The sequence below is a fragment of the Ischnura elegans genome, chromosome 2 (assembly GCF_921293095.1).
Source record: "Ischnura elegans chromosome 2, ioIscEleg1.1, whole genome shotgun sequence".
NCBI lineage: Eukaryota > Metazoa > Arthropoda > Insecta > Odonata > Coenagrionidae > Ischnura > Ischnura elegans.
Genome location: NC_060247.1, coordinates 76,519,664 through 76,537,088, shown reverse-complemented (window position 1 = coordinate 76,537,088; position 17,425 = coordinate 76,519,664). Strand labels below are relative to the sequence as shown.

The 17,425-nt window shown below is 35.4% G+C and overlaps 1 protein-coding gene across 2 annotated transcripts; it reads right to left on the bottom strand.

The window, feature by feature from the left end:
* Positions 1-1,024: 1,024 nt before the first annotated feature.
* On the bottom strand, positions 1,025-17,003 carry LOC124153994. 2 transcript variants are annotated; one of them, XM_046527455.1, is made up of 14 exons: positions 16,828-17,001; positions 16,436-16,586; positions 16,243-16,359; positions 15,953-16,158; positions 15,703-15,870; positions 14,177-14,309; positions 13,315-14,093; positions 11,630-11,773; positions 7,410-7,540; positions 6,486-6,714; positions 5,127-5,360; positions 4,741-4,888; positions 3,784-3,898; positions 1,025-1,459 (listed from the first exon to the last, which is right to left on the bottom strand). In XM_046527455.1, the coding sequence occupies exons 1-14, from the start codon at positions 16,893-16,895 to the stop codon at positions 1,371-1,373; spliced, it is 2,712 nt and encodes a 903-aa protein (XP_046383411.1). In that variant the 5' UTR covers positions 16,896-17,001; the 3' UTR covers positions 1,025-1,370. The 2 variants fall into 2 exon arrangements, with proteins under 2 accessions (XP_046383411.1, XP_046383412.1); XM_046527456.1 differs by lacking the exon at positions 11,630-11,773 and having other exon boundaries at positions 16,828-17,003.
* Positions 17,004-17,425: the final 422 nt, after the last annotated feature.

The following is a 17,425-nucleotide window of genomic DNA, read 5'->3' as shown; positions in this document are numbered from 1 at the left end:
ACATTGAAAAAGCCATTAAGGAAATCAAAGAAAAGGCATTGGGAGTGAATATCCATGGAGAAAAAATAAGCATGCTAAGATTTGCCGATGACATAGCCGTTATAGCAGAAACAGAGAAGGATTTGAAAAATGTTCTGGTTAATATGGGTAGGGTAATGAGTAGATATCAACTGAAAATAAGCACGAAGAAAACCAAGATCTTAGTATGCAGCAGAAGAGAAGAAGTCAAGACCAACATTAAAATAGGGAGGCAAAAACTGATAGAAGTGGATGAATTCTGTTATTTGGGAAGCAAGATAACTAGTGACGGGAGAAGCAAGAAAGAAATTATCAGCAGAATAGCCCAGGCGAAGAGAGCATTCCACCAAAAGAGAGACCTGCTTACAGCGGGAAACTTAAATATGGATGTAAAGAAACAATTTATAAGAACCTACATCTGGAGTATGCTCCTATACGGAAGTGAGGCATGGACAATGACCGCAGCGGAGAAAGCAAGGATAGAGGCCTTTGAAATGTGGTGCTACAGAAGAATGATGAAAATCAAATGGATCGACCGAGTTAGTAACGAGGAAGTCCTAAGAAGGGTAGGAGAGAAGAGAAGCCTCATGAAAACCTTAATAAGAAGACGGAACAACCTTATAGGCCACATCTTGAGACATGATGGCCTGATGAAGACAATCGTCGAAGGACAGACGGAAGGCAAGAATGGAAAAGGAAGACCTCGAACAAAATATATGGAACAAGTAAAGAGAGATGTGAAAGAGAAGAAATACGTAGGAGTGAAAAGATTAGCTGATAGGAGAACTGAGTGGAGAGCTGCGTCAAACCAATCCTAGGATTGTTGACCAGTGATGATGATGATGATGATGCATGTACTGAAAAGGCAAATATAATCAGTTAATAAATCTTAGGTAGGTTTTAACTAATTATGCTGTTAAAAGCACCTACACACATACCATAACACTAAATATTTTTTAAGTCAATTAAAACTGTTGATAACTAGAGTATGTAAAAAAGTTGAAAATTACCTTTAGTATAAGTTTCATTTAATTTTTTTCTCAATGCTTCAATCAACATCTTGTACTTCCAAGCTCCTCATACTCGAAACATATCATTAAATTTTCTCTGATTTACCACCATCTTTTTCCTTGAGGAGGAACAGCATAGAATCATAGGCAGCTTACACCAAAAGTCAAAACCCATTCCTTTCACATTAGGACTAACCGCTTACAGAACTGAAATGAAACTTTTTGAAATTAGAGACATCATTGGAAAGAGGAAATTTTTAAATTCAAATAAAAAAATTCTTTCACTTAAAATATTTAATACAAGTTCTGTACAATTTTATCACAGTCAAACAGAGCACGCCATCAGCTACATAAATTCTCTACTCTTGCTAGATCAATTTCCTTGACATCCAAACAGAAGAGTCTCAGATTCCCATCATCATTATTCACAACTGAAAATAAATAAATATTAATGCATACAGAGCATTTCATCACATAAAATTAGGATATTTTCAAATTAATATCAATTAATAGCCCAGAGAAGTAAAGATGAGACAAGGGCAATATACATGTGAGTGCATAATTTCTATCTACATACATATAATTAAGAATTACAATGAGGATTTCTAGAAAATGAAATTAAAATGCAGGATGCCAATAAATATTGAGTTAATACTTAGAAGACTTACTGAGTAAGAACATTCTGAAGAAGTTTACTAAGAGATGAAGGCCAAGTCATTAGCATATCCTCATGCACCTGAGTCAAACCCCTTACGAAATCGCAAAAGCTCCCTTACTGACAGGGGGAGACCACGAACCTTGCTCCACCTTTTTCAATGCTGTATTTTTTATGGCCTTAGGAATGGTGAACACATCCCTGAACTAATAGTGGTTCCGTTGAATGGGCCTTAGTTTGGCTGTAATTAATTAATTTTCACGCAGTACTTTTCACAGGCCGCGTATAGTTCCATAATATCGCACCTCCCAGCAGACGGGTCAGTTGGGGTATTGGTAGCGTTTAAGGCTACCACCCAGGGGACCAGGGTTCGGGGCTTCGTGCTGGGTATATATTTTGTTGTCTTCTTTGCACCAACTTTTTCATTAATTTTAATTGCGACAAGCATAGACATGAGACTATTTTTTTATCATCATAATGGCATTTAGGTATTTAAGCAGTGTCATTTCAAACCCGGAGAAGTGAAGGCTCCACTTTCTACTCTCCTCAAAAACATACCGAAAGATTAACGGGGGGCTATAACAGTGTTTTTTTTCTCGAAGAAATGACATTTGTTGGTGGGCATCTTGTTATTATATTGGAAGGGCTACGGAAGATTTTGGGAAGCGTCGAGCACAAGACACATTTGGTGTAATTGTTGCTTTTAACCCTCTAGCAGGCGTGACTGTTATTTCTACACAATCAGGCGAATGGCGTACTTTGCCCATGTTATGTGCATATATGATAACACTCGATTTTTGTTAAAATTAATCTTTACTTGTAGAAATTAGTAAAATCTTGTATATTTATAGGTGATACAGATATAAAGGTACACAGGTGGTACACAGCCGGTCGCACGGCGTAATTTATACGCCACGTGTGACAGGTTCCTCTTGCTGATCTAAAAAAATTAGCAACAATACCTCAAACTTTGAAAACTCGCAATATAGACAGTCAAAGAACATTGTAGGAATACACGAGACCGTTCCAGCCCAGAATGTACGTACAATGTTGAAATCCTTGGTTTTCGAAGATTGACGTATTTTATACGGCAGCACGTCCGCTCCAGGGTCATTAACTTTTATTTTATCCTATATATTAATTGAAATTATATTTCGGAATGGTTCTTTTAGCAAATAGGTACTGTGTAAGTAAACTCCCTTTGGAGTAAAGTGAATTACAAGTTTTTGAGAAATATGGCATTTTATAATCGTTTTGTGTTCTTATTAATTTTGTCTGCACGCATGTTGTTGATCGCCGCAAGCCTTTAATGGCATGTGCTCTCGCAACAGTGGTTTCCATGTTTAATGTAGAAGTTGATCAGTATAAGCAATGAAAAAATTAACATTTTGGCACACACCAACCCTTGCTAGTGTAGTCGTCGTATTTCTGTGTTTGAAATGACACTGTTTAAATACCTAAGTGCCATTATGATGATAAAAAAATAGTCTCATGTCTATGCTTGTCGCAATTCAAATTAATGAAAAAGTTGACGTCGTATGATCACAAAGAAAACAACAATATATATATTCAGCACGAAGCCCCAAACCCTGGTCCCCTGGGTGGTAGCCTTAAACGCTACCAATATCCCACCTGACCCGTCTGCTGAGAGGAGCGATATTGTGGAACTATATGCGGCTTGTGAAAAAAACCGCATGAAAATTAATTAATTACAGCCAAACTAAGGCCCATTCAACGGAACTACTACTAGTTCAGGGATGTGTTCACCATTCCGAAGGCCATAAAAAATATGGCATTGAAAATGGCGGAGCAAGGTTCGTGGTCTGCCCTTGTGAGTGAAATATTGTCAGAATTTCCTCATATTAGGTTCTGAATTATTGAGACTGGAGGAGAACTTGAAAAACTTTCTCTCCAATCATAGGGAAACAGATACTAATCTTTCCAAAAAAGCCATAAGTATTGAAAGTATTTTAAGTCTGCTTTTCTTTAAGGATAATGACGTTAAAAATCCATTTGGTAATATAAGCAATGGAAAATAGAGGAGAGCAAAACATATTTCAAAAAAGCCATTAAAGGTGCGCAATGCAGCAATCCACTCACATTTTCGGCATAATATATGCCAAGGTTTCAATCCCACATCTGAACTAAGCCTGTTGAACACACTTTGATTGGCATCCTCATCTTTTTCATGTGAATTCATAGCTGATTGCTGGGACTGAAAGACAAGATGTTATCGAACAAAAATTAAATACTCACGAAACAAAGTATGTATGTAACAGATTTCACTGAAGGCAATAGCATAAACTCTACTTGCTCTAAAGTTTAACTGTAATTCACCGGAAATTCATACATATAGGTAGAGAGGAAAACAAAGGAAGCCTCATTCCACCACTGTGAGATGACTGCCTTTGATAAATTTCCTGATACATATATTCACACAAAACTGGTTATCGTTGAAATGCTAATGCGATGGCAAGTTTAATGGATATGGGCAGTAATTAATGAAGTTGGTAAGCCCACCCCCAAAGCTCAACCAGTCTTCCCACACTCCTTAAGCAAATTTATGGCTATGTGCCAGCTGAGAGTCAATTCTAAGATTTAAATATGAGAGCTGGTGAATATGCTTAGGGCAAAATGATTTGATAACCTACGGGATTTGTCCAAATAGCAATGTCAAGGGAACAATTTTTTTTATTACAGATGAGGTTGCTAGGGACCATTCAGCATGACCTAAAGTGCCCTTCCAGGTGATAATTATTCTCTGAAAATGTCATTGGGTGGATCATACAAACGTTTTTCTGCCATTACGTTGACTGTTACATCATTCCACAAAATATTGCTATCTACTCTTAAATAATTTAATTTGAAGAGAATTTTGATGAGGGTTTCTTAAGACTGAAAGCATACTCCATAGAATAAAAATATTCAGATTGACGTAAATATAGTGAAAATTCACATTTTAAATACATGGTGAAGGGAAAACCTTAAGTACTGGCTGTAAAGAATAATTTGGATGAAGTTCAAAATCACTACTTTTCTCAAAAGATGTCAACTTACATATTTTTTGCTACTAAAAATTACTTCACTTCTAGTTGCAATAGCTCCAAGTTCCTCCCATTCACTTGGTGAAAAATCAAAAAGCTTTCGGACATTTTCATCTTTGGCGCTCATAAAAGCTTCACCAGAGCCATCCTCCACTGAAAAGCTGAAAGGGTACAATAAAATTTATCAATTTTCACTTCTTCATAAGAGTTAACATCATTGATGTGCTAAAACTAGAAGAAAAATGTCTTTCCATGAATGGAAAAAAGATTCAATTGACATCCTTAAATTGGATAAATATAGTTGCTAGGGTTCTCACAAAAATAAATAAAACTGTGTTACAATTTTTTAATAACTGAAAAAGTGATATGTGTAAAATGATAAATAAAATACAATCTTACTTGGCATTAGCTGTAATCATTGGATCCTTCAAAAGGTTGGAGCATCCGACATAAGTACACCTCCCATATCGAATCCGAGAGTTGCAAGCCCTGCAGAGTGACACAACTTCAAATTTCCAAACTTTGGTGATATTAAAAATCCCCCAAAATGGAGACTGCAAGGAAGAGGAGCCTTCCGATTCTTTTGAAATGTAACTGTGTCTTTTGCTCCAGTCCCACAAAACTCCCTCGGCACTAAAAAAATAAGAATTTTAAACACTTAAGATCCCAATGTTTACAATGACTCAATTTTATAGGACTATGAACAGAATTTAGACAATTTTACTGAAAAAAACAGGGACATAGAACCGTTGATCATATCTGCTAGACCACAAATTATCTTAGCCTTCAGTTTTTTTTCTACATTTCACCTTTGCCATACAGCAGTTTTTTGCTAAATTCTGGTTTGCACAATTTTGCCACTGTGTGTTGGGCTGTCTCATGATCTAATTTCACCAGAAACCAGTGCAAATGCTACTTTTGATCTATGAAAGATATACATTATCAAATGGTAAAACTTTAAAATTTAACGTATTATAGATTTTGTAACAGCAGTAACTTTTGAAACACAATTTCCTAAAGTACACACCGCCTCACTTTCACTATTTTTTTAACTTGTGTCCACAGCAGAAAGATGAAATCAAACTGATGTCCATTCAGGATATAAAAAAATATGAAATAATTGCTAGCAGTGAACCAAGTAGCCCACCGCCAAATGGTTGCTACGTAGTAGGAATGAGCTAGACATAGCGCAAATTAGCTTCATGCAAAGGTATATGTAGACTTAAAACTTGGCATATTTCACCCACAAATGATAACTAAATATGGAAATATAAGCCAATTTTCATAAATATCATCGGTTACAAGGCCCCAAATTACTAAATTTCTTAAAACGTGCTACATTTTGACTAGTCCAAAATTTTGCAAACATTTCTAATATCATAACTTTTGGAATTCGAGATGGAATTCAAAAAAAATAATCTGAAATGAATTAAGTGTATTATTCCAAGTAAAAGATAGAAAAAGTTAAAATACCTTCTAATAAATATATAGCACATCATATCAAATTCATTTTGTATCCCTTACTTCAATGACCTTAACTACCATTGCTGGATAAATGAAATAATGAAACCCTGAAAATTTATACGGAAGTTTATATTTTGGTGGCATATGGGCTGAATTTGCACTGAATTATTTTTAATAATTTTGATCAAAGAAAGAGATGATAATGACAAAAATAATCTTTTTCACATTTTTTGACACAGAATGACCCATATATTTTACCATCCTCTTCAGCTTTTGTATTCAATTTGTACTAACCTTACAGGTGATGCTCTACAGTGCTCCATAATTTGTATGCTTGTAAAACAGGTGCTTTGATAAAAAACTTTATTTTGGGCTGAAATTCTCTTCTCAATGAATTTAATGCACACCAGTGACCCGGGCAATAAACCAACAGGATATAATTTTGCTGTCAGTGCAATTAAGTAAATTCTTATCGTTGAATCACTCTCTTCATCTCTCATCTCAACAATTATGTTCTGCTGCACTGTAAATAAAGAAAATTATGCGATTAACTCAACTGAACAACAGCATAGGCATAAAATGTTCATTATTTGATAAATTTGATAAGGAATATGTATGTTAGAATTGGGAACTTGCAAAACATTTTCGGCCAGGCTAAATCATTGGAGACACAGTAGACCAAAGTAGACACATAATATTATTTTGGACATTCTCAGCAATTTGGAAGTGATATTTGTTTTCGCTTGGTTGCAATTTAGGGTTACGATGACCCTAGTTACTCCTGTCAAAAAAATTTATGTTCTTTCCCACCCATTTGGGTAAATAAATTTTCATTTATAATTTATGAGAGTGAGACCTTCATTCCTTGTTGCATGTTATTCCAAGTCTTCAGACCAGTGTAATGAAAATTTTCCCTCATTCTGATAAAATTAGACATTGCACACTATTTCCACAATATACATGACTTCCCCAAAAGCCTATCCACTCCAACCGTTAACAAGATGAACTTGCTAGCACAATGCTACAACAGGAATAATTGAGCTCATTAGGAAAAATCCACACCCAATAGCAAGTTTAGACTTCATGTCTATGGAGTATGAATTACGATAACCACACCAACTCCAACCTTATTTTAATAGTTCAAGCAAAATATTAAATCCCTCATAATTTCTGGGTAGGACCTAATTGTATATCATGCATAAAATATTTTATACTCACAAGGAACCCCATAGTGATGGTCATCAAGTTTACGTTTTCGTGGGTATTTTGTGGTCTGATGGGATCTAAAAACCAGAACCCCTTGCACATGCACCACATCCCTGAATGGAACATCTGGCAAGTCTCTAACCCTGAAAAATATTATGAATTTTAATGTTATTTAGCTATGTTCACGCTTTAAGGACTAATTATATAGCTCTGGTATGCTCAAAATTAGAATATGTACTCTGTTGTTAACTGGTCACCTAATTATAATACAGACTCAATCCAGCTTGAACGTGTCCAAAATAAATTTCTCAAATTTATCAATTACAAATCAGGAATATCACAGCGTGACTATAATACTTCATATCTTCTATCCATTTTAATTCTGAAACCCTTATTTGACAGACGTTCTTCCATCGATGCCCAATTCCTCTATCAAATTATTAATTCTAATATTGATTGCTCCTTTCTTCTTTCTTTAGTACACTTTAATGCACCCTGCCATAGTCCTAGAAATCCACACTCATTTGTTGCTACATAATAATAATAATAATAATAGTTTTATTAGCCAAGAGAACCAATACAGATTAGTAAATGGTATAGGCTTCGTCAATACAATACACTAAATATGGTATTTTAGCCTGGGGTCACTCCCCTAAGTCAGTCCGTCTTTTTAAACTACAAAAATGGTCGGTAAGAATATTATGCAAAGCTAAAAAACAAGCTAGCTGCCGTAATCTTTTCAAAAGGTTACAGATCCTTCCCCTTCCTTGTATATATATTTATTATGCTGTGATGTTAATTAGAGAATTTAAACAAAAGTTGTGCCTTACCTTGAATAACGATATTCATGATTATCATACAAGAAGTAGAAATGAGCTCGCAGTGAGGCAACAAAATCTTTCTCTCTTCAGTAGAGGGCCTATCAATATGAGTATTAAAATTTATAATAAATTACCTAAATCAATCAAAGACGAAATCAGACCTGGCCTTTTCAAAGCAAAATTAAAAAAATATCTTTTAGATCATTGCTACTATTCAATTGATGAATTCTTTGAGGATGCCTCGCAACTAATGTAACATATGTATATATATATATATATTGTGAGTTACTTTGTATTTTTGATTTGATTTTTATGTTTTCCTGACGGGTCCTATATATGTATATTCATATCTTTTCTGTGACCAATAAAATATTATTATTATTATTATTATTATTACCACAGAACAAATAATGCCTTTAACTCCCCGCTATTCAGAATGATGAGGAATTTTAATAAACTCGGCCAAAGTTTTAATTTCTCAATGAATCTATCTAGATTTCAAAGTCACTTGTGTCAAAGATGAACTCAATTTAAAAATTCTACTACAAAAACATGTTTATACCTTAAATTTTATATTGTTCAATCTTCCTAAATATTTTATTCATTGATGCGCAATACTGAAGAGATTATTTTATTATTTAATTGTGCGTGTTTTCTTTATTTTCTATTGTCAATCATCTGTGAAATTATATGTAAGAATATGGTTAATGGGTTATCCTGTAAATAAATGAAATAACCAGTGTAAGTAGGTAATCAAGTAAAATTAATCAGATAACTTGTAATGATTACTTTTGCAGTAATATTTACTTGTAACAATTTCTTTTTACAAAATGTAAATTTTACTTATAATTTACTCTTTAAGGTGAAAGAGGAATTGTTACTTTCTTTGCAACCTTTACTTGCACGAAATCGATGATTAATTTACCGATTAACCTAGGCCAACAGATATCTTCGAGTCCACGAATACCATAATTTGCTTGTTTAGGTTCAGCCACCTTTATTTTGTAGCCTACTTATGATGAGCACAAAATATGACACCCCTTGTATTATTAAAGCAGGAAAAATTAATTATATATACATATCGCAAGTGAAATTGCAACTTTATCAATCTCTATGACTCAATTATTCCACATTTTTACTCCAATATTCAAGTTTCTAGGTGGTCTCTAAGGTGGACAATCTCACAAGAAGTAATTGTAGTTGTTACAGTAATTACACCAATCACTTTTTAAAATCAGTAACTGGTACTCGCAACTGATTACTTTTTTACAATGCATCCGTATTTGAGTCCATCAATTTTTTCTCAGTACTCTTACCAACACTAAATATAACCATATCTTTAATCACTGGGGAAGTAAAAGCATAGTTACTAAAAGGTAAGAAAATATTTGCACAGATGAAAAATAACTGCTTGACAAAAAAAACTAATTCAGGCACTTCACAGGAATAGTAGATAACTGACATGAAATAAACAGATAAAACCTCCTAAGATTATTCAGCAAACAAGGGACTCCATACGTAGACATTATTAAAACTTCAATAAGTATGCACTGTATGTATATTCATGCATAATTCCAGCTTTTTCAGGGAAATTATATAAAGTTCCAGGTTAATCTTACGTGATTACTGCGATACATAAGAATTTTAAACCACCCAAAATTACTTCAATACATACTTTGAAATAATATTATATTTATGTATGTATTTATAACGACAAGAAATAAGTTAGTAAGCACACATTCTATTTAAAATTTAAATTCATTCAATGCAAACCAAGATGCTGCTATGACCTCATAAGTAAGGCGGCCTTCACACTACGCCGCTGAGCAGCGTCGCTAAGCGGCGCTGCAGATGGAAATACATTGAGAGCCTTCACACTACGCCGCGCCGCAGAACGTGTGGCGCCGCGACCCGCTGCTAGCGGCTACTAGTAGCCACCAGCGGCGACCGCTAGCGGCTCTGTTGCCCTTCACACTATGCCGCCACAGCATGCATGGCCGTAGCCAGGATTATTGGCCAGAGGGGGGCAGTCAGGGTGTCAAGTTGGGCCACAAGGATACGTTACTTTGGGGGGGTATAGTGTATACAATTGGAAAATGCTTTCATTTCAAATTCTTTCTTTTGAAACATACAACACAAGAAATTTATAAGTAAAAATTGAAACTAATTTGTAGCATAAACACTTTTGTAACAGTTTTTAGAAAAGATAACTTAGAAACCCAGGTCAGGCGAAAATTTTACGTCTGGTCGAACATCCAGGTCGTACGGTCGGTCGCCAGTTGATGCACGAGTGTTCTGAGAGAAGTTATCGCTGCCTCGCGTTTTAATTAAAATGGAAACAGGTGTAGATAGCATTGATATTGAACGCTTCATAACAAGTATTGAAAATCAACCAACGCTTTGGGATTCTTCCCATGCTTCCTACAGTGACAGAGTGGTCAAAAGGAACGCTTGGGAGACCTTAATGAAGGAAATCACCGTGGACTTCGACTGCAAAACGCCGGCAGAAAAAAAAGACATAGCTTCGTGGCATAGTTTGTGATATCCACTCGCGACGAGAGGATATCACGAACCCACCATCTTCGCGTCTTCTGTTTTTTCGTTTTCTTTCGTCGCACTATCAGCAGTGCAAGGAGCAACACATCTTGGTCAATATCCATTACGACACTGGACAAACACTGAAGTCCAACCTAGAATAACTTGCTGCGGCGCTGCTCTGCGGCGGTACCACGCTGCTGAGCAGCGCCGCAGCAAACACGCTGCCGAGCGGCGTGTACATTTTTTGGCACTGCTGAGCAGCGCTGCTCAGCGGCGCCGCTCAGCAGCGTAGTGTGAAGGCACCCTAAGTGTTGACGTCATTGATGTCATGGCAAAATTAGCAGTGCCGGTATACATTTTCATTTAGAGATGAAATATTACCCTGTGTGTTTTTTATTACAAGTTATTATTAACATTTTATTATCATTTTTTGTTTTGGTTACAAATGTATATATGTATTAGAAATTTGAGGCAACAAAATTGATTAAAGTGTTATTTGACTATTATGCTTTTTGTTAGTCACTGCCGGAACAGCGTTCTGGTACCACTGGCTGACGTCTTAGTGAGTCAAGAGTGCTAGGCATTTCGATTCAGTTGTCTTGACTCACATTCCACCTTTCAATGCAGCTGTTAAAATTCTACCAAGATACTGCACTTAAAATTACAACAGACACATTTTATGCCAGAAATTGGGTGTTGAACAGGAAAAATTTCATGTGAAATTAATTTGAAGTAAAAGGTTTTTAAATTCCCGGATGGAGCAGAAATTCATGAATAATTCATACATAATTCCAGGGACTAAAAATTCAGGCATAATTCCCGATTTTCCCCGTTCCTGGACACCCTGTTACATGAAGGTTTGAGATAATTTACCTGTAAATTTCCTTGTACATGAGATCATCATTGGGTATGTTCGGAGAGGTAAAAGGTCCAGAAATGGATGCTTTTAAGGGAATGGTAACACCTTCAGTAAGTGGAAGAAACACAGATCCACTAGCCAAAGCAGGAAAGTTTACCCTACAAAAGGAGATGATTAACACAAAATTAAGAACATCCACAGAGAGGATAATAAACATATGAACTAAGCAAAACCACAACAAAATACTGAAAAGTTTAAGGTTATAACAACTGTTATAGTTATTTAGATAATGTATACAAATTACGCAGTCCTTGTACTGTGATACCAATCTCCACTCCTCAAGCATTCTACTATTCCAATACAAAGTAATTGGCAAATATTTACGATTAAATGACAGCTAGAGAATTAATGTTAATAAACAGTAAATCATTTCTTTATCAACAAAGTCTTTTTGATTTCTACCATAAAATAGCCATTTGTAAGGAAGGGAGGTGCTCTTCATAATTTTTCCTGAAGATGGATAATATCTTTGACTTTGAGTTATACAATAATTCGTATTCATTAAACAACACCGAATAAAAAAGGAACAAAGGAAATACATTAAGTAATGCCCTGAAGGTGTTCAATTACATATCAAGTATACCTATCATTACATACCACAAAAATACTGGAGAAGTTACAAAATAAGAGGTATTTTAAGCAAAGAAGAGAATAATGAAAGGTACAACCACACCAATGGTGACATTAAATAGAGGGCAGATGGGTTGAAATACTGCATGGTAGGATTGTATTAGGTAGGGATTTTGGAGGAGGTAAACAATATCTGAGGTTGTATATGTGTATGTGTAGTGCCATAAAAAAGTGCTCCACATAAGTTTCATCACCCACCATTCTCAGTCTGCATCTATGGGCTCAACATTATGGGTATACATACTTCTTTTACATAAATAACTTTGAACGAACTTGAAATGGTAACCCATCCGTCTGATTTGAGATGAAATCATCCTTTCGATTCACACTTTTTTTATTATATTCTCAAACCACCGAATACAGCTCATATTGGCCATTTCACATCGGGGTATTCAACAAATTTAACAAGTAAACGTACACGAACAACCATGCCCTGGACAGTGGAAACCTACCCAGGCGGGACTCGAACCCACGACCTCTTGTTTGGCAGGCAAGGACGTTACCCCGTCGCCACCAAGGCTAGCAATATTTTAATACATGTATATCTGACAACACTATACATTCCTATTAGGTTACTGAATTTGAAATATTTGGTATTCAACTCATCACTTCTATTAAGACAAAAATATTTCTGACACAAACACCATAGCATATTCCCAGTATTGATTTAGAAGGAAAAAGACCTCTTAAGCAAGGGCAAAAATATTGCATCCTGTGTAGAGCACAAATTGAATGACACAGCAAACACCGAGTCTCATGAATTATATTCATTTATGTTATGCTAATCTAAAAATACTCATCACTTGGGAAAAAATTGCATTTTTTATTCTAGCAGAATAAATGTTTAAGTTTAAAAAAAAAGAGCCAGACTAATTTAAAGTCAATTAGGCATTTACTTAGCTAATTTTGTGTATTCTAAAAAGGAATATCATTTATTCCTCAACATTGATGGAATTAAAGAAGAATACATTAATCACACTTAAACATATACTTGTATGGCCTCTCATACCTTTTATCAAACAGGTGCACTCCATGGGATCTGGGATACCTGATTGCATACACTCGATTTTCATAAAGGAAAGGGTAGACCTGGAACATGTGTTTCTTCATGCACAGAATACACAATCTGCCTTCTTCTTTGAACTCCTTCGTAGCTGAATCACCAACACTGTCTGATTCAACTGGGCGACCCAGGAGAGAAACCAAGCAGTAGAACTGTTTGGTGTTTTCATAAATCATGGGTATGCTCACATGATGTATCAACACATGCTGCGACAAAAAGGCACCATCGACACTGAGATTCTCTGCTGTACAACTAGCCTGTTCTTTCCGGGATGTGGTACATTCATTGGTATGAGGTGGCAAAACAGAATCATTTTTTGAGGCATCACAGATGGGATGAATATCATCAGGAGAGAGAAATACATACAGGTACTCCTTCTCAAAACTGACACCACTTTCAGAATTTGATGACCTGAATTCCTCCATAACAACAAATGCCTCTCTTACTATCACCACATTATTAACGTACGACTTGATATTGCTACAATTGTCAGACCTACCAACAAGGATGCATCGTATGAGGGACACTCCATCACTTAACATTAAGCAAGTCGATTCTTCTGCAATGCTCAGTTTCCCAACGATAACACACTTGGTACCATTTTGACCACTATTGCTCACAAAAAGAGATTTGTGGGACCAAAACATGTCTGAGGCTTCTTCAGAGGAAATCAATAAATTTCTAAAATCTTCGATGGTAAGAACATCCAAGCTTAGATGCTTTGGCTGAAAAATAAGATAATTTCAGAGGTATTTTTTTTGTATATGCCATAGTAAATAGTCAAAATTATTGTTGGACAAAAACTTACAACAGCAAGAGCAGCACATTCATGATTGCTATTTAAAAATTCTTTCATAAAAATTTGATTTAGCTTCCCAATAGAATCTGATGATACAGGATCATCTAACATCAAGTTGTTCAATATTCCAAGCACACATTTCCTAAGAAAAAAATGTATAATTAATGAGCCTATTGATATAATTTTATAAGCCACCGGAATATACATATGTTTCATACATATACCTGTGGCTTATAAAAATTATATTCTATCTCAAGAGAGGGACCATTGAGTTGATCACTTACTGTCACTAGACTTGAGGTAAAAACGAAGCTTGGTTAATATTTCCAGGGAATGTACCTGCATATTCTAAGGGAAGAGTGTGTACCACGTTTTGGCCAAGAATTTATGCATCCACTCTCAACTTGGCCTATACCCATGAATAAAATTTTACATCTGATATCACTGAATGTCCCACAAATTGAAGGGACTCGGGGAAAAATTTTTGCTTTGCAACTGCTTTGGAGCCCTTTTGAAACATCAAAATCTGTCATGAAACTTCCGCGGAACTCATTTCAACTAATTTGTACCAAAAATACGAATTAAGAAGAAATTTGTAACTCATTTGTAATCCCCTTTCAAACTGCTTTGCGCAGGGTGCGTTTTTGTGGAACAGCTGTCTACACATTTGGAACATCACGTCAACATTCATACTGCAACTGCTGTGTACTTGTAACTGCTTTCCACACATTTGCAATCTCTTTTCAACAAATCCATGCGATTTGTAGATGTCATCACTTGGTTTTGATCTGGCTTTAAGCTATGGTGCAAGAGTCAGAGCAATTCGTTCGCTTGAGAAAAAAAATCTCAAATAAATGCATTAGAAATGCATTACCAGATAAAGGAATACATAATCCTAACTCAGTTAATGGAAATGAAACTTTAAAATGGTCAGTCAAATGAGCTTAAAAAATAATTATTGTATTATCCTTGTTCCTTAAATCATATTTTAGGGGCTGTTTGGAAAAACGGCAAGTTTATGTTTACTATGCACTGCGAATTTTGGTTCCATAAAATAAGGTATTCAATGGCACATTTAGTACAAATATTATTAATAAAGGCATTTTTTGGTGTAATTAAAGGCCTCTCAATTGACTGAAAATAATGTCTTTGGGAATTCTGAATATGTACCATCTTAAGATTTCTCTCATAGAATATTTAGTAGAAATGAAATTCAGCGGATCTATTACAAGAATGTGCTTGGCATCAATCTAATTTACAGTCCAGTTTTGCCACTACAGACCTCTATAGTATCTTTATTCTGTTCCACAGCAGTTCAAAAGCACATACAAATCAGTGGTACAAAGCAGATGGATGACAGCTGTAAATAGGTTACACAGCAGAAATTTTTCTTCCAGGACTTATATAAATGCGAGAAATAGGTCTATCATACGTTAGGCATCATCCTCGTTGAATAGAAGTATACAATACTGCACTGATACTTATGCAAGCATTATGAGTAGGAAGAGTTACATATTCAATCATGCTTTCCTTACCTGTACATTTCATCATGCAGCATCAAAATCCCATCAAATAAGCCCTTAAGTTTGGAAAATATTTGTATCAACCACAGGAAATCTTCAAAACCCCAACCTTTCTCCAAAACAAATCCAATAACAGGATGCTGGTATGATGGCTTCTTTGGCACTGGGGAGTATTCTAGTCTATTTGAGGAATAACAAAGACTTTACCTTATAATATTTTGCCAATGATAGATACAGAGTTGAAAGAAAATCAATACTCAACTGAGACACGGCATAACTTCCAGCACACATAACGTAATACTTTGTCCCATCAACATTCCTGTCATGAGCATTGTAAATAGTGATAGAATTCATGCACCTAAAATTTTCCATATTCACCATGTGAGCAATAAAAGCAGTGCATAGTGTGGCACCACCACGTAGTTTGTATAGCCCAAAATCGTCAAAAGAGTCGTCAGCGACAATATCCTAAAATTATTGATATTTACCGGATACAGAATGTATTATTGTAAGAAAAACGCCAAAACAGGAATGTATATGCTTAACATTTACCGTGCAAGAGACTGCATTCAAGCACATCTCTTGAAGTGGCAGAGGAAAAACAGATTGTACTTCTTGCACCACAGACTCCGCAACAACATCCGCATATTGAACAGCTTCACCAGTGTACTATGGCAAAAATAATTTTATTATTTGTGTTTTGGTACAAAGAAGAAAACAAAGTCAAGAGAGGATAAAAAAATACCAGAATTATTTCCTTCGGAACCAATTTTGAGAAGCGGTATGTCACACCAATTTTTAACGACGTCAACCAATTAAAATGCTCCTTAACAGTTACTTTGATACATATAGACTGTCTCTGAAATATTTTTATATAAAATTCCGGACCAGGAAGTCTGAAATGGAAATTCATAATAATCAGGGGTCTATAGATTGGTCTAAAAATAAGAAGTACCAAATGACTTAATTTTCAAGCCTACCATTAACACAATCAATTTATTTAAGTTTATTTAGTCTTGTTTAATTCACGAGAAGCGATAAAATATTGTAGACAAATTTATTCAAGAACTAGCAGCCAAATGATAACAACTCATCGCACCTTACAAACCCTATGCGAGACTTAACAGTAATACTTACGAAAATACGTGACTGATAGCAATAATCACACCAGTGACACTTATTCTCAGGCGATTGATTTTTTCCATTGCCAGAGTCGGATAATGCTAAATACATGTGTTAAATTCGTCGATCACAAATTCATTTTCACGGCGAAGTCACCACAAAAGTGGCGGCATAATAAAATCGACATTCAATTTTTCACTGGATAACAAAAGATGGCGAAGTCAACACTATCATTGGCGGTGAACATGAATATTCCGTGTCGGTATGTGTACATTATTTTACGTATATATAGCTTCTTGACGACAAATCAAGGATATTATATAATATTAATATCTTGAATATTAAATCTCCTTGGGCTTTGTCCAAAAACACAGTGGGAAGCATATATTAAAAAATTTCCATAAAAAACTAGGCCATTTAGTTCAGATGATTCAAGTAATGCAAGATACGCCTTGGAAAAAAAGGGGAATGAAAACCTTCAGGGTAATTTAAAATTCAACTATGCATTGGCAGAAGGCAGCTGTAGCTTTATGTAGGGAATGCGCCTTCAGTAAGGAGGATGAGCACCATGTCCGAGTGCTGAGGCATCGAAGATAACATGTCTTCTACTTTC